This window comes from Orbicella faveolata, unplaced genomic scaffold, assembly GCF_042242905.1.
Source record: "Orbicella faveolata isolate gen_17 unplaced genomic scaffold, um_ofav_v1 contig_34, whole genome shotgun sequence".
Lineage (NCBI taxonomy): Eukaryota > Metazoa > Cnidaria > Anthozoa > Scleractinia > Merulinidae > Orbicella > Orbicella faveolata.
In genome coordinates, this window is record NW_028301563.1 from 22,700,001 (window position 1) to 22,727,971 (window position 27,971).

The window sequence follows — 27,971 nt, forward strand, 5'->3', positions numbered from 1 at the left end:
TCCAAGTCAGCTTGCTTGCAGGATTCTTATAGGATACGTAAAACACACACAACTTATTGACCAAAACATGATTTTACAAAGCAAGTCAACAAATAATCCATCAGGAGTTGAAAAAAGTAAAAAAAAGAGGGTGTCTGCTTAATATGGGGTCCGCTTAATACAGGTGTCACTGTACCACATGCATGTACTGTAGGAGCTGCATTCCTGGAAGATACCTAAAACGTTCCAAGGTTAGGTTTAAACTTCAAACATTTTAGGTATCTGAATGCAGAAGATTCCTGACCAATCTGACAAAATTCTCAGGCTACCATGCTTTCGACTGATAAAGATAATTAAAGAATGTCATTTATAAATGATTCTGAAGTGTGTGCCCATGCCAATCGACCTGAAGGAGAACAGATTATCATGTACTTTGCGTTGCGTCTCCAAAGATTTTCATAGTTTCATTTTCGTTCATTTAATTTCACTCAATTTTTTGATAAGTGTTAAAAATCCAAGACGGTTTATAAAACAGTTATCGTGCAATCTACTTTGAGAGCTGATTCCTAAACCGTAAAAACTCGCCAGGAATCATAAAGCATGTTTCTTTGTTGCATGCAATGAACGTGATAAATACTTAAATATACTGTTCTAACATTTAACGAAATTTAATGACTGAGAAAATTACTTCATTGTGACTGGTTGAGAGGAGGCCAATTTATTGTTAATTCTTAATTTGCACTGCAGTGCAAATTAACGCACACGCGTTTGGAATTTTCTCAGTCATATAATAAATGAGTAATCTTAATCATGAAAGCTCAAGCAATTAAGGATTTACACTACTCGTGATATTTAAAAATTCTTTCAAATTGCACTTGCCTAAATGGCTCATGCAATTTTGAGAGAATAATTCAAAATACACTGTAATATCACTCGTAGTGTAAATCCTTAATTGCACTCGCATTCATACAATTACCTACACTAATTTTATTGAAAATGAAGCATCCAGAAAAATAAAGAACTGATTATGCCATTTGCAACTTAATCTTTAACAAATACTGTCTTATAGTTTAAGGTGATTTCCTAGAAGTAACATGTGACAATTTTTTTTCAATTTTTCTGTGGTTGTTCCTAATAATGCAAGTACTTGAAATGAGCGATAAAGAAACATATGGTACGGTGCTTGTTTAAGAGTCAACTCATCAAAGGAGCGTCAAAAAGGACGCAAAAATCGTGCGCAGTAGGGATGCACAACGCAATACCTGAGGAATCACCTTAAGTAAACTCACCATTATCCTTTTCCCCTTGGACAGGGACACTTCACGAACAACTTTCATAAGAATTGATCCCAAAACCTAAAGAGAAGACAGACTTAATTCATAATTATTATTTGCCATACAAAATTTATCATTGTGTTTTTGCTTTGTTTTGTTTTGTTTTTTTCACCACTGGAACTAATGGAAATACATTTGGTGGAGACAGCATGCTTACAAGTGAAACATAAATGTTCCATCCCAAGATTTTACAGTTATTTTAGACGAAACAGTTATGCCCTGTAGTATCCAGCCATTCTTTCTGGATCACTTGACACCACTTTTTTTTAGCACTTGATAAATATAAATATACAAACATAACCTTTATTTACCCTCAGTATATAAAGGTAGCTCCAATCAGCATGGAAGTGAGATTTAACCTAGGGCCAGGATTTCGAGTACCCAATTTCCCAACAAATGTTTCAAATTTGACCTGCAATCAGGGGTTCTCCACAAAAAAACCTGTTTGCTGGTTACAGTAAAGTAATCTAAATTTAACTGTGGAACATTTGCAGAACTTTCTACATAAAGGACAAAAGATTACACATAACTTTGGCTGCTTAAAGTAATGTCCTTATTGCTCTCACAAACTGTGTCTTTTAGATGAACTTTGCTTATCTATAAATAAAAACATGATCTGAAATGTCCATTTAGTAACCGCACCAATCATAAGATGTCACTTCATCAGAAATGTCACCTACAACTTTCTATTGTCCAAAGGAAGAAAGGATCCTGCTATGCTGTATGTACAGAGATCCCAGGAATAAAGCTTACTAAAGGATTAAATCCTTTCAAGAGCTTTCTCTACTGATCTGATCAACCTTGCATTTGCATCAGGCTTGTTACATATTTTGCATGTCATTAAATGTATTCAATGAACTTTGCATAACCTCACCTTAAGGTTAGAGATGCCAAGATTACTGGGTTCATCATCCATCAGGCCATACTCAGTTGGCTTCAACAATAGTGTAGAAACCAGACCTCTAGATATGAATAAACCAAGCAGCAGCATGGTACTAACTTGATCAGTTACTCCAGTAACTGCACCATGAGCAGTGAATGTCATGTTATCCTACAAATAAAGGATGGATATATATGGAAAACATTCAACTGGTCTTTGATCCCAGGTCAGAAACAACCTTAAATTGTACCATCATGATTAATGTGCTCCATCAAGTTACATGATGATTTGAATGATAGTTGGTGCATATTAAATGATTGTTATTAAACAAAATCTATGTTGAATGTACATGAGGGTATGCAAGCAGAGACCCATAGCTAAGAAAGTTTAGTAACCCATATGCGTCGAGCTAAAAAGTTTTGGTTGTCGTCCGTCAATGTATTCGTACATATACACGTATGCCACTTGTGTAAATTTACAAGCTTTCAAATTTACAAGTCTTCTTTTCGTTTCTAGCACAGAAAATTCACTTTGTTGAAAATAGCTTGATATGACACAGAAGTATACCAAAAAGGTACAATTAAGTTATATCATTGTATGTTAAAAAGTGCAAAATAAATTAATTTATTATTATTTTTTTTAAAATTTTATTATTATTATTATTATTATTATTATTATTATTATTATTATTATTATTATTATTATTATTATTATTATTATTATTATGCCATACCCAAATTCAGCAAAGTGACCATGATATCGTAGCCAGATCAGGCCAGGACTATCCTGACATAACAGGATATCTGGACAGTAGACATAGCTTCTGATTGGCTAATTGCGAATTTGGTACAGCAGCAACAACAACTTCATTCATGCAACATTTACAAATTATTTTACAAACATACATATAATTATTAGAAGGACAGAGAAAAAAAGTACAATTTGAGTCTGGAGAGTGAAGTGATCCCATAGTTTTCTAGTCAGTCTCCAGTTAATGTAAGGTTTCTACAGATATATAAAAGAATACAGAACTCTTAAGAGAAGAGATGTGTACATGGTATAATAGAATGGAGAAAATCAATACTCTTAACAAGTTTCCAGAATGTTGTTCAGACAGTAAATAAAATTTCAATTGTTTAGGGAAGTTGAAGGCATTGCGATCTTTAAGGTGAGTGGGGATATTGTCTCAGAGAATAGTCACTGTGTCAGCTCTTGTTTGTTATACAGAATTGGTATGCATGTCTGGTATGGTATCTGTGCACTTAACTAGCATATATTGAAAGAAATCTTGGTAGGAGGCCTTCGTCCCAAAGATGGATGAATTTAAGAGCTTGGAGTCTATACACATTATATACTGTGAGAACATCTAATAAGTTTAGCGAGGTAAGGGGAATTCGCTTCCCGCCTGGTGGCCAAAAGTTCTTTGAAAGAATGTAAGCCCGATGGAGTGATTTTGTTTAGTTTGTACTTTATTAAATTATGTGGAATTTATATGCACTTCCCCATGCTAAGATGGTTAATGAAATGTAGGGAAAATGATGCTATAATAAAGTTGCTTCATTTGTGAAAGAGTTAAGAAATGTCTAAGTTCAGCAATAATTATTATTCAAGTATACCATTATTTCTTGAGATTCTAGTGCAGACATAAGATACAGGTTATGATAACTATGGGTTATTGACCAAGCATGAGCTCAAGATGGCTGGATATTGGCCAAGTTCTTTTTTTGCGTGTTTATGGACCAAGATGGAGTTGAGGTCTTAAAACACCTAATAAAAGAATGACACCAATGTCCAGCCATCTTGACCAAGCAAGCTTAGTCAATAAAAGATTTATTACAACTATGGACTTTGATGAACCTGCCTTGGCTTGGGGGAAGATTGTTCTAGAGGGACACAACTCATAATCCCGAGCAGGTAAGATAGCGCCATCTTGCCCGTCCACGTAGCCCTATTCACAGTGCAGGATTTAGTTGGCCTTGCCTGCTCACGAAGCAAGTCATATAATAATAAAGGTTATATAATTACTGTGTCGAGTATGTGATTAGTATTTCACATGAGCTCTGCTTTTAGGCTTAGCTTAATATCTAGTATATTACACAATACCTTTTCCACTTGCCAAAGGTAGTTTGGTGGTAGAGGGGAATCTTCCTGTAACATATGCCACAGGACACCCTCATGTGTAGCACTGAGAAGTCCATATGGAGGTTTAATTTGAATCACGTTATAAACAATAGTTTCAATCATGGATGAAAGTTCAATGAAAGCAGCTTGAGAGTTCTGTGAAAGCCTCTGAAAAACACCTGTATTTTTCACTTTCAAATCAAAAGCACTATCCTTAACTGCATCTTGGAGTGTGGAGTAAACAGAACCATCATGGTCTAGGTAGTGTTTTGTATGGAGTTCCTCAATAGCTTGGTTCATAAGACTATTTAGATGTTCCATGGCACTCAGTCTTCTCTGAGCTGCTTCTTTTGAGAGTGATATAAGAATGAAGCATGCCCAGACTACATAACCAAAATGCCGTAGCTTCCGCACTCTGCTAGGACCAGGAAAAGGATATGACTGGTCTTCATCCCTAGAAACTTGGTTGAGAAATCCTTCAGGCTTTACAGTGGTTTGAGGTCTCATGTGAGGTTCAGGCATTCTTCCTGTTGGTCTGACAGGACTTGCAATACCTCTTGGCACCTAATAATACCCAGAAGAAGTCAATGGCTCTACTGGAAGAAAATAAGCCCTACATGTAGGTGTTGATAGGAAGAACAATTCAAGCAAAGAGAGATCTATATTGAAATGACTGAGGGCTGACATTCTTCATAGTGATGAACAGCTAGAAACTTTACCTGGTCCAATACTTAGAAAACAATATGAGTGGTAATCCAGCATTCTGATTGGTTTTAGTTTAGCGACCCCCTCCTGAGGATTACACCTGAATATACTTGCCAAGCATAAGTAGCTAAACTGTGATCGAGTGCACTGAAGTTTGTACAGAACAAGAACTGATTTTACTCCAGTTCAGTTTGGAACAGTTTTGATAATAATTACAACATTGATAACTCAAAAGAACTCAAAACCTCACCCAGTCATATAAAAAAAAAAATTCAACATTTAAGGAGGAAGCCACATCAGTCTTGGTTTTCCTGCAGGTCCTCTATCCTGGCCAAATTGGAATGCGGAGTGTTGGTTTTAGTGGAGGGAGGAAAACCCTCGGAGCAAGGCATGAACCAACAACAAAGTCTAATAATCATAGAAAACATTGAACCAGCAATGAAAAGATTCTGATTTGCTGGTTTACCTATTGGCTAGAGTTATCATGAATATATGGATTGGAGAGAAAATTGTATAGCTTAACAAGTACAGTTGAACTGCCACTAATGGACACCTTCCCTTCTTGTAAGCGGACACGCTGCCACTAAGAGCAGTCACAAACAAATATTACAGTTTTAGTGGATCATGTTCACTGTAGGTAGTCTTGACTGATAATTATGTTGGTCTGTATATCGGTCAATATATCAGTCGAGATATTAGCCTACAAACGAAGATGTATTTCCGGCTGTCACTTGGTTTCGCCAAAAAATAACGTCTGCGATCGCAGGCTATCAAGATATTGGTCGACTATCGACCGACTCTTGACTGATAAATCGACCAACATATGAGTCCAGGCAACCTACGTAAACATGATCTGTTTTAGCTTCCCACAAGCATAATAATAAAATGTAAAAATAATAATTGCTTCCCCTAAATGGTGTCCACTAGTGGCAGACAGGTTTGAGGGTAGGTTATTTGGAGTAGTTAGTACCAGTGGTTTTGGTGATGGCTTCCTTTGAGCAGGAACTAGTGGCCACTTTACTGAAGGAGGAGGTTTGGCTGAAAAATATTAGATTGACAATGAGTATCATGTAATGGTCCTTGTGGTGAATGGTCCTTCAAAACCTGTGGGCATAACCAAAAAAAAAACTGTGGTCTCGCAGTCTTGTTTTTTTAGTGGTTATGTGAATCTCACAGTCTCAGTTTTTTCTGACGCTAAGAAAGTCTCAAAGTCCCGAATTTTTGTTTGGTTTTACAAATGGCATCTGATTTAGAAAGTCTTATGTAGAGTCTGAACTTTTTGTGGTTGCATTTAAAGTACAGTACTTTGAAGTCTCAGTCTCACAAGTTGAAAAGTCTCGGACTCACAAAGAAAAATGCCAGTCTTGCCTTTTCGCAAAGTCTCACGTTTACCCCTCACCTCCCACTGCAGTGTAACTAACAACACATTTTCTAGCATACAAGCAACAAAATAAGTACATAATAAGTACATAATATGGAACTAGGAACTGGTATGAAATATGCCAATTTTCCATGTGAGTGAAGTTTTATCAAGATGATAAAAAAATCAATGTGTTCTCAAGGAAGTGGTTGTTTGAAGGGTGGATAGTGTCAGTAAAATTAACTACACTCTCTGCTGGATACCGATTTATCCAGTGGACAGCATTATCCATCCTTTGAACAACTGGAGCCAGACCTGCTTTTTTGTGTAGCCTTTCATTCAGCAAAGAGATACTGTATGTTGGGGTGTTTGTAAAATGAAGACACAAAAATACCCCAGACCAAAGATACCTAAGAATATAACGAAGACCCTTAGACTGACACGAAGACCCACCTGACTTTAATCTTCTACTAAGCCAGCTGTTATTTACAAATTGAAGGGAGATAACATGTAGAAGGGAGACAACATTAACAACCACCAAAATACCAAAAGCTATAAATTACAAATTACATTTTGACAGAAACTGGGCTATTTGCCTGGATACTGGACAGCTTTAGGAGGAACTTGCAACACTACTTTTTAAAGTACTGGACAAAAGCACTCAACCTTTCGAATATTTTAGGTATACCAAAATAAATAGACTACCTTTGGAGGAAATATTGGAAAGTTTGACTTGTACAGTGTGTGTAAATGGTAAGTTGATTAAGGTACTTTTTTCACAGTTGTCCTCAGAAGATATTTCATCCTGATTTGATGCTTTCATAACTGTAAAAATTGTACTTGTAAATAAAATAGTTCAAGTTTGGATTCAAATTGCATTAAGGACTGTTGTCTAAAGCAAATAATTATATTTAACTGGACATCATCCATTTGTCTTTGATCAGAGAATAAGTGCCATACTCAGGCCATGTGCACTTCACTTAGTAGGCAAGGTTAATGAGATATACCCTTATATCTCAGTCTTGTGGCATTTTTGTTTCCAGATTGAGATATACTGGTATATCTCATTAACCTTGCTTTCTCAGCCCATACTGTGTCTGCATGCTCTACTTTTGGGACAATTAAGTCAACGGGAAAATGCTCATTATGTATCACATGGTACAACCTTCAAACTAGATCAATAATCAATAATAATAATAATAATAATGATAATAATAATAGTTCATTTTTATAGTGCACACATCCATTATTTGCCCAAGGCACTCAACAAAATTATCCCTAAAAACTACAATTTTACAATAAGTTACTTACAAACTAAATCTAGTAAAATAACTAAAAAAAACTAGAATCTAAAAAGATTAAAAATACGATAAGAGTTACTCTTAATAAATTTAGTAAGAAGGAAGGTCTTGAGTTTTTTCTTAAATGATAAAATTGTACTGGATCGTCGCATTTCCAAAGGAAAAGTGTCTCAAATCTTCAGAGCACATACAGAAAAAGCTCTATCACTATATGTTTTGGTTTTACAATTTGGATGCATTGGCAGGTCTTGAAAGTTCGACTAAAGAGATCTAAATGATTTCTGATGTTCCAGGAGTTCTGTTAGATAATGCAGGCAGAGACCATTCAGTTAGTTATAGACTAAAAGAAGATGCTTAAACATGATCTGATATGAGACAGGCAGCCAATGAAGAAAGAAGAGTGACATAAATTTATAACATTTAAAAACTAAAAAATTGGAAACGCATATATACTGCACAATGTACTATGCAAATGTATACATGTAGAGTTCACAAAAAAGACCAAATTATTTTTCAGAACAATGTACCTTTTTCGACATGTCTGTTAACTGGGAGGGAGGTAAATGGTGTCATTTCTTGGTTACCAATTTGTTCATCCTCCAACGTTCTCACTTTTGGCAAGCTGGAAAACATGAAAAAGGTACCAGTATAAGAAACACAAAATGGATTTACAAATAAAACTATATTTAACTATAAAACATTGCTTTCATAAATTAATGTGAGGCTTTGTTATAAAAAAGACACTGTCTCAGTAAGAGAACATTCATGAAAATCTTGCCATTCTATGTTCACAACATTCTACTGCTGCAGTAAAATTGTAAAACCACTGCAGTCTTGACTGGTGTTAATTGGTTCCACACTTATCCATTTACTCACATTTTTTCGGTCACTGCCCTTATCACAAAAAGAATTCTTTCCAAGTGGTTTTTGTGACATTTGCACATCCCAGCGATGCATATCAACCAACCTAAGGGGTGGACCACTTGACTTTTGAGGGGGGGGGGGGGGTGATTTTAGAAAAATAATCCTGCAAGCATGCCTGTAGCACTGCTGAAAAAAAAAATGTGGATGAGAGGGTTAAAAAAAGTTCTCGCCAGCCCTATACCAATCACCCCATGCCCCTCAAAAGTCAAATAGACCACCCCAAATGGTATGAGCCTGAAAGAGTCTTGTATTGTAAATTTGCTATATGCTGAAATGTTGGAACATGTACAGCAACTTGACAATCAGGAAATGCCTAATGCTCGCGATGTGGAAGATTGGCTCAATCTGGAAAACAAGCTCCCGACTTCACCGCAAATGTCTGATGAAGAGATTTTAGCCACCGTCGTTGGAGATTCAACGGAAAGCGAAAAGTGTGTGTAGCGATGAGGAAGATGAGGGCGAGGACTAGTATCGACTAATGAGGCAGCGCAATGTTTCAAAAAATGCTTGTCCTGGATGGAATCACAGAACGATATTGACCCTATGCAGTTAATGCAGCTAAGATGAATGATAGACATCGCAATACGATCAAGCTACAAGTCTTTGAACCAAACAAACATGCTTGAACATTTTAGACCTTTGTAAATACCTGAACTGAAAGTTTTTATTTGTAAATACATACAGGCTGTGTAGATTTCACAATTAAACTGATGTTTTCTTTGCTGTATACCTTTTGTTTACATTTCTATCTCATTAATATTCATGTTTTCGATTATCCAGACTCTCGATTATCCAGACTATTTACCGAGGTCCCGACGAGTCCAGATAATCGAGGTTCGACTGTAGTATTTTACATGGAACAAGAGGGCCGGGGGTACTATGGATTTCAAGTGACAAGGATTATTGAAGGATGTTTTTGGGTATGAAATTTTCTTCAATTCTGTAGTTTTGGGGGTAGCAAAATTGACAAGTATTTTTGGGGGTGGCTGGATTTAAATAGGGATTTTTAATGTTTGTGAATTTGTGGTAGCAGAATACCAACTTCAAGGTTTTAAGTTTTGTTTCTTTTTTAACCCATTGACACCTGGAGATTTGGACATTTTGGACATTTTTAGTCTGGATATGAGCTAAATTAGCTCCAATCCACTCAAAAAGGCATTTGCAACATGACAGCATGCCTTTCTCTCCACTAACATCACAATCTACGACATTTTTGCTCAGGTATGCGCAGAAATCAAAATTTTGAGTTTTAGACGAGAAAGTGTCTTATGTCTTCAGGCTTTTTGTGTGTTTTTTTTAAAATTTTTTCACCTTTCCTTCTTCTCCTTTTCTTATCTTTTTGCTGCAGTTGTTGACCTACTAATGGGCTTGCTTCCAGTTCAAGAATTCCTACAAAAGCATCATCAAGACAGAAGTAGCCAAGTGTAGTAGAGGGAAATTTTGCTCTGAATTTTTCACTCATATTTCTAAACATTTTTGTGCATATTCCATGCTCAATTTACCTAATCACTCTGACCTGGGTATCACTGGAAAGATCTTTTCCTCCTGCAGAACTTGAGTGCAAGTGATCCCAATTTTGGTCAAAGGTGATGATGTCAGAAGTGGAACAAAGCCCAGCGATCATCACAGGCAGTTACGGGCGGCACAGGCATCAATGATGAATTGAATGATAAAGGAATTACTACATAACTTTATTAATATTGATGTTATCTTAAATTGCCTTGCTTGCCGTCACAAGTTTTGTGATGTAACTGTTAACTGAACTACAAAGTAGTAATTTCAGAGAATGAAAGCATTTAATTTATAGGATAGCTCCGATCCTAATCAAGAGGTCCAAGAAGTCAATCAATTAGAAAGACGAGGTTGAAAACATGTCGTACTTTAATCCTTCGTATTCAAATTGATTCATGAATGATGCATCATATTTCACCATGAAAAGAAGCATAATATTAAAGCTTAAACACCGAAATGTGTCCCTTTCAATATACTCAACTAACCTTGTGAAGAATCTTCTTTGACCTCTTTTGTTTTGACGCTAGAGCGAAATATGCTAATAACAATTGCATTTATTCATACTTAGTTCCAGTTTCCTCTCGATTTCAGCAGAAGTGCCTGGCACATTTTTTTCACTTCATATTGAAGCGATTGTTCTTGTGCGTTAGGTTACACTTTCCTTCATCTTTCGTGGTCCAAAAGGCTGGGTTAACGCTAGAAAGTTGTTTCTTGTACCTTTCTTTTTCTTTACCTATAACATAAGACTTATTTTGCCAAATTTCTTGAAGAGAATCCTTAACTGCGAGGAAATTATCTGGTCTTAGTTATTTGTGTACGGCTACCCACGATGGCTACAAGCTGGTAGTCCACTTATTACAAGCGGGAAGATCAGTACCCGCTACCCGGCTATTATTGAAACCCCTGTGTACCCGCAAGAGAAGAAGTACAAAGTGATTGGTAATTAAAGCATGGAGGCCTAGTGCTCCACAAAAACTTCTACAGCAATATGAGGTTCACAAAACTGGTGCCAGTTGGTTTTGGTTATTTTACTAAATGAGCAAGGGTTGTGTGTGACCTTAATAGCTACCTGTGTTCTGTGCTTTCTGTCGCATGTGGTCCTGCTGACAGTGGAATCATCTGATGTAATAATAGCTGCTGAAGTTGCATATTTTGGGACATCATCATGGTCATCATCTCTGCATCAATATTAAAGGTGGAATAGATCATTCAAGTATTTCTTATAGTAATTAGGCCTGTGAAGTACAATTTGAGAAGCCCATCTGACGAGTAACTTCCAGATCCAACAAGCACAGTGGTAGTTGTAAATCAAACAACTCCACTATTAACTAAACATCCCTCCCAAAGGATGATCTCTATGATCTCGATTTTTTAGGTCTGACTGGTCTGCCAATTAAATTTCTTTTGTCATTTCCAGAAAAAGGTGTTATTGGAAACAAGAATTAGGCCAAACATTTTCTAATTTCTTGGCACTCTCAGAACATTATTTAAATTTCTACATCCCAAAAACCTGTAAATTCTTTTTTTCTACCAACTTTATGACAATCCTCATTGGCTTTTCCAGCTGCAGGAAGCTGTTACTAACCACAATCAAGACTTACCTTTCATATTGTCACCATTATGATTTTGCTTTGGATGTGTCTTCTGATGTTGCCTCTCATTCTTTTGGAACAAAAATAAGATCATGTTTGAATCACATTTTGGTCATTTATTTTATAACATAAATTTAACAGTTCTGTAGTCAGAATTGCCTGAAAATTTGGAAGCTGCAAGTAATATTTAGAAGTTGTTGTCCATGCTGTCAACTACCACATGGAAGATACATAACATAATCATCACACTTGTACACGCAAAATCAGACTAGCAACAAGACACATACTTTCACTCTTTGAAGAAGTTGTTCACTCTTGAGAGTTTCCACTTGCAACAACTGTTGGAAACCTGCATGCAGATAGAGAAATAGTTATTTTAATAAATTACTGTTAAATTCTGAAAGAAAGCAACCTTCCTGGGCAAAAAAAAAAATGGTTCTTTGTTTGAGCCATTTCCAAAAGAAGCAACAAGTAGACTCTGAAATAAACAATCTATCAAATAAGTGACCTCAACAATTCTTGACTTTCTGGGAAATATGTTGCTTAGGGGAAAAAACTGTCAGACAACAAGGAAACTAAAGTTGTCAGAATTTTTCAACAGACATAAAATTTTGTTGACCATCTAAAAGACTAAACTATGAGCATGATGAGCTGCTTCCGTAATGGACAGTTTGTAATTTTTCCAACATGTACATGAAAATGATTTCACAGTGTTGCTATGGTGACCTGTTTTGATGACCACAACTTGTTCACCAGTGATTGCGCTTTCGTTTGTTGACCATCAATAATACATTGAACATACTACGGCTGGAAAGTGTTGGAGGTGTTTTGAGGTGTTTCATTGCAACATACATTCTTAGCCTACTGACCTAAAATATTTGTGGACTACTCGTCAGCAAAAATATACACCCGTTTCAAGAAAGGTTGTCCTACACAACAATGTCGAAAGTTATTATAGGTAATGGTGGTTTAAGATTGCTTTATTGAAGTTCAGGGTATTTCAGCTTGACAGAATGAAACTGCGAAAGCACAGGTATTCAATGCATTCTCCTTCCTTCCTGCTGAAACCATAGCTACTAGTACTAACTATGCCGAAACACAGTGAACAATCATACAAGTCCAAAAGGAACAAAATAGGCATATCATTGATAATATAGACAAATGTCTGCACGACATGTTGAACTTGTTAGACCCTTGTTAAAATTGATTCCTATCCTCAAATTTTGTGAAAGCTACAAAAAAAACCACAAATCTTTTACTTCAAAAAACTTAGTAAGTTTATCTCACCGCTGGAAGAACTGGCTGCCGCGGAATGATAAACTTCAAGCCCCGTGTTGTGCCTGCTTGACTGACTTCTAATTTTCTGTTGATTAACAACAAGAAATATTGATGATGTCCGTACAACCACATACATGAAGTTTCAAGTTTCACTCACTTTTTCGAGTACTTTTAATCGCAGTTTAGTGAGTTCGTCCCGCACGATTCCGTCAGCCATTTTGTTTGTTATGGTCAGGTACGCATGCGCAACGTCGCGTTTACAACAAAGCCGGGAACTGAAAAACGACTGCGCATGCTCATTCGCGCGCGCCGAGAAACTGGGAAAGACAACATAAAACCATAGCAACGTATACGTAAAATGGCGGCATTTTTGAAAAATTTAAGAGCGCTGAGAGTTTTTGCTTGGGCTAAGGAGTAAGTAAAAAGGTTAAGCTTGAAACTTTCCTTTAAGACCGGTCGATATTAGTTCTAAAACATATCTCCTGAACACCACACTTCCATCCTTGAACACTCATCGAAATTTTGCCGCGAAGTCGGAGTTCGTGCCGCGAAAATGCGGCTCGTGTTGCAGATTATGTTAATGAGTTTGATGTTCACGGAAACTTCCGGTGAGCGGACGTGTTGTTACCACAGAAAAACCAGAAAAGGCGAGGAATGCAAAGGGAAAATGCGGAGGTTCAATGCTGCAATAGCAAGGTATGTCGGTGGCACTACGAACAGCTGGGCATGTACTCGACACTGGACCAGAATAAACCGCGAAGCACATGGTTTTTGTGCATGTCCACTTCCTGTGCACTCAACTGATATTTCAGCCAACATACCAGCGAGGTTTTATGAAATGTTTGACCGCATCGGACGTACTACGAGTGGTTACCGTCCTGGTGTGCGGTGGTGTTCCAGTTGTAGGAAAAATGCAGACCAATTGTTTAAAGATGAACAAGATTACAGCTCTCCTCGAAAGGTATGGTTACTGGAAGGTTACAATAAGAACGCCCTTTAAAATGAGCGGCACATATTTCCGAGTTTTTTGTGACATGCAAATGTAAAACCGGTACAAATAAGTTCCTTTTGATGATTTCAGAGAAAAAGTACTGATGTGACATTCCATCACACCTCACCCATGCCAAAACAGGTACTTCTCATAATTTTGTATCATATTTGATGCCAGCTATGTAAAATCAGTTCAAAATAACAAACCTCTTGTTGCATTCCTCCTAGAAGTCACCGGAGGAAATGGATTTGTTGCTCAGAAAGGAGACAAAAAAGTGCTGCACCTTGCAGACACAGCTTCATGTGGCAACACAACAGCTCGCAGAGATAAAAGGTGTTTTTACTGTTTTGAAGCTGCTTGAATTAAAATTTAACATCATAACAAAAACGCTATACTTCTCACAAAAATATTTTAATTTTTGTCATGGTTGATTTTTCTATTACAGAGTCAACAATTGAAAAGAAGTTGGAAGCATAAATAACCACCCCAGACCAGAAAATTTACAATCCAGAGGCAATGAAACAGTTTACAGACAAAAATAGCCCTGGACTCTTTGAGGACATCCTTAACTGCTTAAGTGTGAGAAAAAGCTTGTCCAACAGAAGGAGAGAGATGCAAGAGCAGAGAGTGGTGTCCCTACTCCACATAATGGCCTATTTTAGGTAACTAACTTTAAATGAAGTGAGCTACCTGTAAGAAAATTGTTTTTCATTCATTGTTCATAGGGGTTGTAACAATGGAAGCAAATTACTTTTACCTACATGACAGGTCACAAAAAACATCTGCACTGCAAAAGGACAGTGGCTTATACGCAGCTAGTTGTGGCATGTCCTTGCAAGGCCTATCTGCTGGTCAGATTTTAGGATACAGCACCACACCTAGGAACGTGCAGCAGTTAAAAGCAGACCTTGCTAAAGATCATGCCAACTACATATCACAACAGTTGCAGAGAGTAAATGAGGTCAGTCTGCAAATAAATAAGCAATTCTAATCAACAAATGGCTTCATGCACACTACCAAAAAATATTATTGAAAAAAGAAAGCCATTTTGGCTAATTAATTTTCTTTCTTGTCTTTATCTGGAATAATATATTAAAATTAATAGAGCAGTTTTCGATTGAGTGTGGAAAGTAATCAGACAATATTAATTTGGTTTTGGTTTCGCGTTTACTACGGTTTGAAATCAGCTGAGTACAGTAATGTAGTCTAATAATAATAGACTACATTACTGAAATCAGCCACTGTCAAACCGTAGTTTGGTTCTGGTTTAAGTCACTCAATTGAAAACCACTCTATAAACTACTTAATTATGGTTTTTACACTCTGTCTTTCCCATCAGCTGACATGCTTCATGGTCTTAATGGTTGATGACTTCCACAACATTCACTCATTTCATACACCAGCACAACTTGTTAGGACAAATGTGGTACACATGGCATCCTGTATAGCAGATGTGCATCCCACAGTCAGTGCAGTACCCCGCCCATCATCATCCTTACACAGACAAGTAGTGATCAATGTAAATGGCCAACAGAAGACCTGCCTTGGTGGAATACATGTCCCATCTGTCCTGGAAATACTAACAAATGCCTTAATGAATATGCAAAACCAGTTTTTGGACCAGCTACCACAAAATATGCAAAGCATTGACCCAGGGAGACTACAGGCAGCACTGCGAGAACTAAGGCTAGTATAATTTATAATGTTTATAAACAGTGGCCTGTTTGTGAATATAAAGTGACCTGTTATAAATATCAAAAGAGTGAATGTCATCAGCATTCAGCAATTTTAATAAACCAAAAATTATTGGAAATCGGCATTTCAAGAATAACAATAGTTATAGAAATGCCAGCAACAATAACATTTTTATTTGTTATTCAGGGTGTACTCAGATCCAACGACACAAGACCTCGAGACACTGGAGACATGTATGTTGATTGATGAGTTTGAACAAGATCTAAAAAGCATGGACAACTACAAAACAACCCTAGAACGTGTACTTAATAAATACCCTGAACTTCAGCTGTACAGCAAGAAGTATGTTCTGCCACTGCCTGCTGATTGGCCAGGATGGTACTATCCCAAAAAGCTAATAGCAAGTGGATGGAATGCCAGCATTGGAATAATACCAGAGCAAGGGCCATTTCATGTGTGCCTCAATGCCTATGAAGATGTTGTTTCAAATTTCAAATTTTTTTTTGATAAACTGTTTTCAAGTGTCTTTGGAGGCACTTTGGCATCTAAACCAAAACCCTTTAAAACATCACTATGTGTGACTGTTGCATTATTGGGTTGGCAACTTGTAAGAGCAAAAGTTCTGGAAAAGTTTGCAAACTGCAAGCAACATGAATTTGTGACAATTTTGCACTTACTTGAACATGTTGTACCTCTCATCTATTATCAGTACAATATTTTCAGAAGTGGCAATCTAAAGCTATATGAGATGGTCATGGCACAGTTGGCAATTATTTTCATCTGCTGGAGAAGGAAGCATTATAACAAATCAACCTTGTCATTTTTGAGTGACTGTGCATATCAGTGTAAATATCTTCCGGCATACTGGTCTAAAAAGGCCAGTATTCTCAAGTTGATAACTGAAAAAAAGGTAGAAGTCTGGCATTCTGTTCTAAGAAGAAACACTGAAAAGTTTGAAGATGCAAAAAGCATTGAAGATACTGCTAAATCACTAGCATCATCAGGGTTTCTTAGTGAATTTGTCCAGTCCTTTGTTCCACAGTACCACCGTGGTCAGCAGAGTGAATCCAACTTGTGGCTTATTGCAGGGAAAAGTGCAGAATTTCTTCTTGATCTGTTTAAGAGCATTTCACAGAACTGCCACAAATCATACCAGGTAACAATCCTGAAAATAAAAAAAATTCATAAAATTAATAAATACAGAAGTCTAAACCATTTATTATACCATCATAAAACAATACGAGAATTTGATGATGCAAGAAAAATTGAAAAACATAAGCTGCAAGCAAGCATTTTCCACATTTCTAAAGTATTGTCAAATTCCTGAGGTGTGTTAAGACAGTTTAAGTAAAATGCGTGGTTTAGGCTTCTTTATATGATTCTTAGATATGTAGGATAAGGATATGCAGACATAGATATAAAATGTACCAAACAATAGAATGAATATTAAAATAAACAAATATAATTAACGAATACTGTTAACATCTCTGACTTAAAAAATGGAAAAACAAACAAACAAACAAACAGAATTACTAACATTATGTTTTCCTCATGATAAATGTACATGTACTACTGACAGGCACATAATTTAATTTTTGACTCAGGTTGAACGCCCAGTTGCAAATAATGGAAGACCAAAAGGGAAACCACAGTACCATCTCCCAACGTTTGAAACCACAGTAGACACCAAGAGCAAACACATTTGAATAGATGTATTGACGACAAGGTAGTTGAAATTTACACTTTTTTAAACTGTAAGTGGTATCCAAAATAAACTTAACAAGCGTAAAGCGGTCACTACTCACCATGGCGCTGCGACCGATGTCTGCTAGAATTTGCTGTGTTTAGACCGTCAATATAGCCAGAATTATGTTCAGGATATCAGGAACATCTGCTTTACTGAAATGACATTGAAAGTTCCATCTTCTCCATTTTCTCGGATGATATTAGTCCAAAAAATTAACATCGAATGGCGCCAAAACTTTGCATTGATCAAACGATCGAAAATGCCACCACCCGTCGACTCACCCGCCAAAACCATACGCATGCGCAGTCGTTTTTCAGCTCTGTCGGGAACAAAGCCATTCTCATCGCCAGAGCCCACGATCCTTCTGGCCTGCGGCAGGGATCGAGTGGGCTGGTCCAGCACCGGTGTCTCCACCGGTGTCACAGTGATATGTGCCCGTGATATGTGTATCCCCGCACACATATCACTAGTGATATGTGTATCCCCCGTGGGGATACACAAAACACTGATACGCGCCTGGGCATTTAACGAACAAACTGGCGACTCGTTTGCGAGGTTCCAACGAGCGCTGTATAGAGTAGGAGAAACCAGAAATGAATTCGCGCCCAGCGGAGCAGATTAGGATTTCTTGAGTTTGGTTGAGTTCCAACCGACTCGATTGTATATCTGACTAAAACTTCGAACAGCGGATACACGTATCACTAATTATTTCATGGCGCAGTGATCTCAGTGTGTATCCCTTAACAACAGCCGTTAGATTGGCTATCTACCTAATCGAAGAAAAGGGCCAATTATTGCCGAAACGTGATGGCTGCTTACTCGCGTCGACGTTTATACCCAGGTTGAGGTTTGCGGAGTTTGCAACTCGAATGTCTAGATATCTAAACCAGGAGCCATAATCGAGGACGGAGACCGTAAGCGCGCGCCATTTCTAGTATTGGGGTTGTCCCCATGATATGGGACAATAATTCTATTTTTAGAACAAATTGCGCAATCGCCTGTAGCACACGCGCGTACATGCTGCGAGGATTTTTGCGGATGTCGCGCGGGGGAAATGGCGTCCGAAATTCCCGAAAATTTTCATGGTTTTGGCCCACAACTCAACGCGTTCACGTCTGTTGGAATTTTGCTTAAGTATTTTCGTCGTAAGCTGCTCCAGTTTGAGTGAAGTAAGACAGTGTCGAATTTAGGCATGTTCCGCTGTAAGCTTATATATATCGCTGATCAAGTTGTGTTCCGACGGATACTTCTTTTACATGAGCTGTACATTACTCCACTTTAAATTTCACATATGTTGAAGATTAACAGCTTTTCCATTACACAGCAAAAAACTAGTTGGATATATTTAGATATAGCAGAGCTTCAGGGCTTCATAGTTTCCTAGCTCCTCTTGCCACACGCTTGCGAAGAATTTGTCAGTCTATCGCGACCGAAAAGTAAAACAAAATAATTGCTAGTTTGAGTTTCGCTTGAATTTTAAGCAACGCTTGATGTTTCATCAAGGCCCAATAACTTTACGTCCGTAGATACTGCTCAGTTTTATTCGTGTAAAAATCAAGTAAATTCTCTGTTGTCAATGAATGAGAGCGCCCGCCGATGCGTGTTTTCAGTACAGTCAGTAAACATGACAAATTGTACTTCCGCCGCACTTTCGTGTGAAAGCGTACATCGAACTCAAACAATAACTCTATAGTTTTTAAATATGTTTAAGATTGATAAATGTTTGAGAACATATTAAAGCTAAGCTGAAAATATGTGAATAAAGCAGAAATAATCAGCAAAGTTACGATGACGCTTTCTTTAATCAACTTGGAATAACGATTTCGAGTTTGTTGATCGAGCTATCAAAACTCCTTGTCTATTTTCATTTTCGCAGTGTAAAACTTCACTATGCTTATGTTGAAGAAACACACATGATGTTAGTAGCCTTTTTTGCGTTCGTGAAATTTGTTACAGTATCTCAGCACAAAAGATAACGAAAGAAATCTTTGTCAAGATTTGTTGACAATTGAAAACACCGACTCGGACTTGAAAGTGCACGAGCTGCACTATGCAAATGAGCTAACTGCACGCGTCAGACTTTCCTTTCAAAAACTTTTGCAAACTCACCAAACAAGCAGAAACAATAAGAAACCGTCAAAACAGGTTTTGGTTATGATGAACCATTGTCTGAGAAACTCACAAATTAACTCGATACCAGAGTAGAGAGTTTTCTTGCTATATTCTTAAGTCAGAACAAACGCAAAAACATACGCGTAAGCTTACAACTAGCGTGAGCAGATCTTATTATTCATTCCCAGCGCGAGATTGAAGTCTTGTTTTCGACCCTGAAAAACCCACCTTTTCCGTTAGCTCAGATCATAAAACTACATATAAGCGCCCTGGTTCGTATTCCATGCCTTATTCCCTGCCATCGCTGTGTAAAATACGCAAGAGAATCTCTCAACTCTCACCATTTGTTCACGCAACGTGACAACATTCACGCGAGAGTCCCTGACATGTGCGTGAATCCGCGCGGATATATGACGTCAGGATGGCGCAATTTGTTCTAAAAATAGAAAAATTGTCCCATATCATAGGTGTGCGCGAATCCCGAGACTTACGGTCTCCGTCCCCGATTATGGCTCCTGATCTAAACTGAAATCGCGTGCAGGGGATACACATATCACTAATTAATTTATGGCGCAGTGATATGTGTATCCCCATAAACACAACTGTTATAATATAGCGCATCAACCTTGTCAAAACTGCAGGCAATATTAGCACCTGACGTTTTTACACGGCTTGGGTTTACTGGAGTTTGAAACTCGATAATTCCACTAAAAACGCGTGCACGCGTGCACGCGTGCACGGGATAATAAGGGATACACATATCACTGATTATTTCATGAACTAGTGATATGTGTATCCCCATGGACACAGCTGTTATATTGGCTTTCTACCCAAGAAGAAAAATGCCCATTACATTTGAATTGTCAAAACTGGCTTGCTAGAAATATTCACACCCGGCATTTATTCATAGCTTAGGACTGGAGTTTCACTGACCTCGGTTGTACACGACTGTATGCAGGGATACACATATCACTAATTATTATATGGCGCAGTGATATGTGTATCCCCTGAAGACAGCCGTTATCTAGGCTAACTGCCGAAGAATAAACGTCGATTATTATGAAACTTGCTAGCAATATTCGCAGTATAGCAATGTATACACCTCGAGACTTAACATATCTTACAAAAAGTCGAACTGAAAAGCGGGTGCAGGGGATACACGAGTGCCACTAATCATTTTATGGCGAGCGGGTCGAAGCAGTGATACGTGTTTCACTCCACGAATAATTCAGATGCAAACAAGGCGATGAACAGTGGAGAATATGCGTTACTCGAGGGGTGAGAATGCACCGCGCAATTAATATGAGGGCCGAATAAAAGTCAATAAGTTTTAGTGAAAAAGCATTGAAAGGTTTAAAATATCAAGGAAAAAAAGGAAAAGAAAAAAAAATCCTGTGGGGGTAGCCATAAGACGAGGCGGAAAACACCAAAACAAGCAGTTATCAAAGAACAAGGAAAAGAAAAAAATATATGAATAAAAAATGGGCTGTATGCGGGATATAGTGAAGTCTATACTTTGCTAATTTACGTATTCTGAGTGACAGCTTATACTCTGCTCGTTGCATATAGGCTTGGATAACTTCTGCCGGCCCAAACTCCGGCACAAATCCAATTCTTTTGTCAGCGAGAATTCTACCTGCACAAAGGCAAATGTTTAAGCGGAAGTTGAAGGGAATTCGAGCAGAACTGGGAACAAATCACGAGATATTACCTACACTAACAGTACACTACCTAGAGATACAAAAGCGTTTTTGCGATCCACGCACTGGATATGACAGTGAAATTAAACGTTTCCCTGCTTTCTAAATGTTTGTCTGTGAAAAGCCCATAGTCTCGCCATTTTTAAACGATGAAGACATCTTATGGAGGTGCAGCATTAGAGGAATTGAGTTTTAAAGTATTGCCACAACCAAAACAAGTCCGGCGTTGTTTGAGCTGGAGGGTACAAGTACTGACCAGTACTTTATCATGTTTTGCACGCCATATTTTCCACAGACCACGGCAGATCCGGAACTCCGCGCCCCGTTTTTTCCACCACACCAAGAGAAAACTATTGAAGAACTTGGTTATGTTTTGCTTTTTATCTATTATCCAGTTTATTCCGGTTCAACTTGTTGTGCTTATTTTGTACCAACTGTTTATTAACCATAACTTATATAGCGCGCAAATACAGAACCAGTTGTCCCGTGCGCAAGCCTCAAAGCGCCGGCCTTTTAGAATTTGAAAAGCAGCCGTGAGAGTACCGTAAGAGGTGGCTATTTGCAGTGGTGATCTAAAAACAAGCAAGTACGTTTTCAATATCGGTGCAAAAGAAATGACTTTGTTTTTGTAATACTCTTTTTCATTTATTCGTTTAACAACGGACAAATTCTTGGGAGGCTGTTTTTTTTTTTTGCAGTGAAACTAAAGGCAAATTCATTTAAGCTTTTTATTTGCTTAGGGCTTTTCTTAGACTGTCAAAAAAGTTTGTCCATGATAAAAGAATGTTGATGAAAGCTGGTAAATTCCGTAACATGACTGGCAATATTATTTCGGTTTTACATTTTACAAAATGAGCCTAACAAAATTTGACATAGGCTGCTCGGACGGAGGCTAACGTCGAAACTCTGTGCAAAATGACTCACTAACAGAAGGAAAATCTGAACTCAAATGTCTTTAGACGACCTTAAAATTGTACTTGGACATCAAGTAATTATAATAGCTTTTAGCTTTTAACTCTCTTAGGCAGTATACATGTAAGTTAAGTGAATTAAGCTCAATCTTATACATACCATTAACGCCAACGTGCTATGGAACAAAATATTGCAAAGCATTATAAAGAGAGGAAAATTACTTAATATTGACCTAATTGTGGAGCAGTGATGAATAAGTTATTAAATGACACGAGGGGTGGTTTGACGCCTTAGAATACTGTCACCTCAAAACTGGTGCGTTATTCTAATGGAAAACACGACTTACTTTGGAAAACAAAAGATTCTTATTACACTAAGTGTATACACTAGTGCTAACATTACACTTTTAATCTTGGTGTATGTTCACCGCTTTATATTCAAGAGTGAGAGTTAATTAGTTTGATGCGGCACAAAATTTCCAAATCGGCTGAGGTTTCAATTAAAGTGACTATTTGTAAACCAGACAATTTGGGGATTGTTCTCTGCTTTTCATGGACAGTTTTTTTCTGATTTGCCCATTTGACTGGGTTTTATTGGAGGTACCAAAATACCGATACATACATCATCTTTTTTGTCAAGGGGTGGGACAGAACCTGTTAGGCACCAAACATTATTGAGGCAATCTTAACAAAACGCGTGAAATCTTTTGTTCGGTGAAGAACAAGTTGCGTTTAAGAGGCTCTGTGAGTGCGCTAGAAACCCAGAAATTAAGCACCTCTTGCTTAGGGCTCGGATCGGGTCAGGTGAGGTTTTATGATTAAGTTAAATCTTCTAAGACACCCTTAATATTCGTTTAGTTGGTACATGTATGTTGTGATGTCAAAATGTTTTTTTAGTAACAACTAGGTCCAAAAATATCTTTCGTTAACTACTGTAGAAAACCACGTGTTGGATCAACGCTGTGTAAGCGACTGTTTAAACCAAACGAATACCAATAGTACTCTGTAAAATGGGCGACTTATTTAACAATAACGAATATATACTTCTACAAAAAAGGCCACAGTACTATCCAAAAACGAAGCCAGCAAGAGATTAACATTAGATGTTAGTTCGTTTTGGTTGAAGCTGTTCAAAGTTCCTTCAGATATAACAAAACAATTAAACTCCAGTCATACTTCGTTGAACATTTTTGTTCTTAGACAGATCGCTAACTAGCTACAAGAAACGTGTTCATACTGGTTAGAGTTTTTTTTTTCTTCAAAGTATATAGAGCCGCCAAATCTATAAATCAACCTACACCCCAAAACGTCCATTTAGCAAGTGTGTTTTATATATTTAGAAGGAAATTGTTACACTATCAAATTTACCTCTAAAACCTGAAGATACGATAAAAAAAAGGACTAGAAAAACAAATGTCAAAATACCAGAGAACAGAAGAAAAAAGTCCAAAGCAAAAGAGGTCATGCATTTTCATGAATATGCCAACTTTTGCTTCCTAATTAAACAACCTCAGACTCACACAGTGAAACAAAAATAACTAGAAACAACCAGGTCAAAGTTTTATTTTGCTAATGATATTTCTGCGGAAAATTGAAAACCAAGGCAATAACTTGACTGATTTCCACGCATAGGGGCATTTTTTAGTGATCAATTCACTGCTGTTGAAGTCATTTACTGTCGAACTTCAGAAAACTATGCTTTAACTCTTAAATTGAGTCTCACTTCGACGTTGTCGACACAGCCTTAATTATTATTTTTTTGTTTTTTTTCTTAATTGAACATCTGTGACTGCAAACAGGCGTAGTTTTAAGCATGCGTAATACAATTATGGAATGCACACCGCAAAGTAAAAAGCTGTCACCACATGCAGTGAAGCAAACAGAAATATTGCTCTGGAATCTACCAAGTTAGAGATGTGCTGAACAAAAGAGAAATAACGGTCCATGTGAAACGCACCATTTACTTTTATCCCCAGCTTGTAAGTACTGATATGCGCGTTTATTATTGACATCAAGTTTTGAGTTTGATTCTAAGGAAGGAAATGTGACATTTTTAACGATTTCTTTTTGCCCTTAACCTTTACCTTGATGTTTATTTAACACTGATCTTAGTTCGTGTTGAATTTTTAAAGAATTTAGGCCTAACAAACAATCTACAGCAGACTTTCACCAGACACTCGACCTTTAAAACTAAAGGACTAGGTTACTTCTGAGCTTCCATATTTTTGAAGTCTGGGAAGATTAACTCTCATGAGAAAATACGTTAAACGGAGATCCAGAAATGTTGATAATCTCCATGAATATCTGTCAGACCGTTGTAGTTTTTCGTCGTTTTAATTAAAATAAAATTGCTCATGACTGAAAATATTACTACGTGATCGAAAATTTCTTAGAAGCGTATAGAACTTCACACGATTACTCATACTGATGGCTTCTGCTTCTATTTATATTTTCAGCACCTTAAAAATGATTATTCTTTAGAGAAGAAACTAACGCAGGGGATAATTTCTGCTCAGTTTAGTCAAGCTGATATGGATAGTGCTCTGAATGGATCTTCGATGAACGAGGAAGTTACCTGTCTGGATGATTTGAAAGGGATATATATGTTGAAAGGTATTAGCTATTCTCATGGTAGGCAAGTATAAACCTGGTTCATGTGGTTTTGGTGTCTACATAAGTATTTCAGATTTTAAATTTCCCTCCTAAAATTGAAGAACTATGAACACTCTGATATATTAAATGTAAATAACCGAAAAAAAGTGATTTTTATAAAGTCCGATATTGATAAATAGGTAGATAAGTAGAAGGACTGCATCAGGTTACAGATTTTACTGAGATTGCAGGTGTTTAGAAGTTTGCGAAATATTACACTGTTTGCCATGAAGAACCGTGCAATACACCTGGTTTAAGAAAAAAATAATAATTACCCTTCCTTGCAAAACTTAATTTGATGTTTGGTTCTGAGTTCAGAAGGCAACAAAAGGCAGAAAGAGAACTTATTTCCCTATACGCGGTGTAAATTTCAAATTTTGCAGTCCTGTATACGTTTTTCAGTTTTTCATTCATCCTTGAGTAAATTAGTGCTAGGTCTATAGTATGTGGAAAACTTATACATAACGGCAGAAAACATCGTTTGTCTACGATCATGGCCGGGTATTTTTGCTATTCGAGGAGAAAATATACTGAACGAGTAGTGACGTTTGGGGATATAACAAATGAAAGAGAGTGCGTTTTGTAACAAATGCAGATATGTTATTGTTGAGTATGAAGGGGGTGTAACCATGTAAAATTGCTGATCAGATTTTACAAACGAGACAATTACTAAAATCATTGGCTTTTATTTGTTTTAGATTTTTCATTTCAAAAAGGTTTGATTTAGTTTCTGATGAATTTTACTCTAGTGATAGCATATGTTTCGCAGTTTTCATTTTCGATTTTTTAACCCGGTCTTTTTGAAGATTTAACAGACTCCCAGAGAGCATGGATAGATGAAAGCCAATTAGCACGGATATCGTTTTACTGATAACGTAATCCTGGAAAGCGATTCCGTAATAACAACGTTTGAACCAACAGTTTAGTCACTCACCAATATAAAGTCCTAACAGCCAAACTTTAAATCTAGAGTATTATCAATAGAAACACATTCAATGACTTTAACTTCACAGCCAAGGAAACATGGAGATGACTGCACTAGTGCAGAATGTGCCAGTGAAACAACAAAAAAATTGAACGGCAACATATTTCATAATAAATTAATATTTCTCATAAATTAGAACACCAAAATCTGTAGCGACGAGTATTATTGTTCTAGTCAATTGGAAAACTACACGAATGCATGTCCTCTGGAGACCAAGCGAAATTCGCCAATGAGTGGTTTTCTGTATAAATTGTGTGTAATTGAGCTAAAATAGGAAAGTACTCGGCGAGTCTAAACAATTTCTAATTGGATAAGATGTTCACCATTTGGTATACTGAATTTCTAAGAGTCTTTAAATATTTCTCAGAAGTGGAATCGCAAATATTATGAAACAAAAGTTGAAAGATTTGTACAGGGGCGGAGTAATAATGCTTAATCAGTAAGACGCCCTGATCAGTATCACTATTTGCAGAAGCTTCTGCTATTTGTTATACGTACTATTTTAAAATTGATTGTTCTCTGAATTCATCTTGGTTAACAGAAAAATAAACATCAGTCAACATAATTAGCTTAAGGCAGGAATTTTTAAAGAGATGAAGATGATATAATTGTTCTGTCTTTGAACTATTGTCTGCAATAATTAACAATAATGTGGGCAAAGATTTTAATTGGGTGTAATGTAAACTAAAAGGGATTTCACCTGAAAGTAATTTGGGTACAACACCATCCACGGCGTTTATATTGATCACTCAACACAGCTTAAATCGAAATGTAGGATTTAAAAAAAAAATGAAAATTTACACTCTAAAATTACTAAGTAGAGACACATGGCCTGAGAACAAGAAAATGACGAATGAAAATAACCGTTGTCAGATTTGATTTCTTTAGCGGGAGGCCAAGCTAAGATTGATTTTCGTGAAAGAACTCGAATGAAAAGCCTGTCGTCTAAAAATAGGCAGATAGAGAAGAAGTTACAAATTTCACAAAAGTAATTGACTGTAAAACCATGAAAGAATGTCTTCGCCAGCGGCTTGCTGTCGTTGATGAACCATGTTTTCATCACATGTTTAGAATAACTATACGTTTTCTTCACGGTTGTTGTGGATGAAAATAACCAAATTTATCGAAGAATCCATAAATCACTACATCCGGGACCCGTATGTCACTCTTGCAAGTGGCATATCTGCAAAAGACGAAATGGCTCTTGCCTTTAGCGAGCTTTTGTTGAATTAACTTGGTTTGTTGTTTGGAATAATGGCCGCTGCTGGTAAATTTGTTTTGTTGAGCGAAGACAAGGTAATTGTGTTTTCCGAACAGATAAGAACGAGAAAACCAAACGAAAAACGTTTGAAACGTTTTCAGGAAATTCTCAAAACGTGACAAGAAAAAATAAATAGAGGATATAACGCCGTTGGAACGGCAAGCAACTCATTAAATACTTGGTGGTTTGTGTGTAAAACTGAAAACGGATAAGAATACGTACAAGCCCTCATCCATCACAGGTTTTGTCCAAAGCATCGACAGCTATCTGCGAAAAAATAACTATGGATTCTAAGCAATTTTAGTACTAACACTTATTCAGAATAATTTTGCTTGATTGCGCCGACTGTGTTGCAATGTGCTGATTGAGCCACTATTTGTAGAAACCAGTATGTGCAAACATGTATTTTCAACATTATTATAATAAAAAGAACACTGCACGTTAGCTCAAAGATATGAATTTTATGTTCTCGTGGCAATCACGAGTGAGCGTAGCGGGCCAGTGAGATATTGTTCTTGCCTTTCGGACGTAAAATTCATATGTCCTCGCCACCGTGTAATATCCTCTATATATTGGAAATGTCCCAAGCTTCTTTAATCAGACATCGCTAAAAATAAGAAAACGTTAATTTGAATCTCTAGCGATAGGAAATTTATGTCCGATGAGTGCTAACACAGTAATTTGGCAACAATTCCATTGCATAAAAGCTGGATTTAAAAAATTAGACCGTGCTGATCTGGCCGATATTCTCCCAGCAAGGTTGGTTAATAAGAGACTTATTACACGACAAAAAATGTAAAGAAAAATGCTACAATTAGGGACGGCGGGCAATTCTGATTGGGAGTAGACGGAGCGTATAATCATGTTTGATTTTAAACAAAACAGAAGGGAAGAAAAGTTGGAAGAAAAAGAAAAAGGAAAATTTTATGTT

The 27,971-nt window shown here is 37.1% G+C and overlaps 2 protein-coding genes and 1 long non-coding RNA gene across 3 annotated transcripts in view; 1 reads left to right on the forward strand and 2 right to left on the reverse strand.

Annotated features, from left to right (window-relative positions):
• LOC110057150 (uncharacterized) overlaps positions 1–13,244 on the reverse strand; it is a 21,829-nt gene extending 8,585 nt beyond the window's left edge. Inside the window, exons 1-10 of the mRNA XM_020763733.2 lie at positions 13,144–13,244; positions 12,996–13,071; positions 11,996–12,057; positions 11,718–11,778; positions 11,186–11,294; positions 8,208–8,302; positions 5,990–6,057; positions 4,297–4,878; positions 2,188–2,364; positions 1,269–1,334 (exon numbers count right to left, since the gene is read on the reverse strand). Coding sequence (XP_020619392.2) covers positions 1,269–1,334; positions 2,188–2,364; positions 4,297–4,878; positions 5,990–6,057; positions 8,208–8,302; positions 11,186–11,294; positions 11,718–11,778; positions 11,996–12,057; positions 12,996–13,071; positions 13,144–13,203 — 1,356 coding nt within the window. The 5' untranslated portion in view covers positions 13,204–13,244. The remainder of the gene's footprint in view (positions 1–1,268; positions 1,335–2,187; positions 2,365–4,296; positions 4,879–5,989; positions 6,058–8,207; positions 8,303–11,185; positions 11,295–11,717; positions 11,779–11,995; positions 12,058–12,995; positions 13,072–13,143) is intronic.
• A 1,125-nt stretch (positions 13,245–14,369) lies between these two features.
• On the reverse strand, positions 14,370–17,935 carry LOC149105322 (uncharacterized). The gene is made up of 2 exons (XR_016201417.1): positions 17,478–17,935; positions 14,370–16,837 (listed from the first exon to the last, which is right to left on the reverse strand). It is a non-coding gene; the product is annotated as an uncharacterized LOC149105322 (long non-coding RNA).
• On the forward strand, positions 14,494–17,145 carry LOC149105323 (uncharacterized). The gene is made up of 4 exons (XM_089271352.1): positions 14,494–14,639; positions 14,746–14,938; positions 15,317–15,663; positions 15,859–17,145. Exons 1-4 carry the CDS (start codon positions 14,494–14,496, stop codon positions 16,997–16,999), a joined length of 1,827 nt encoding a protein of 608 aa, XP_089127478.1. The 3' UTR covers positions 17,000–17,145.
• Positions 17,936–27,971: the final 10,036 nt, after the last annotated feature.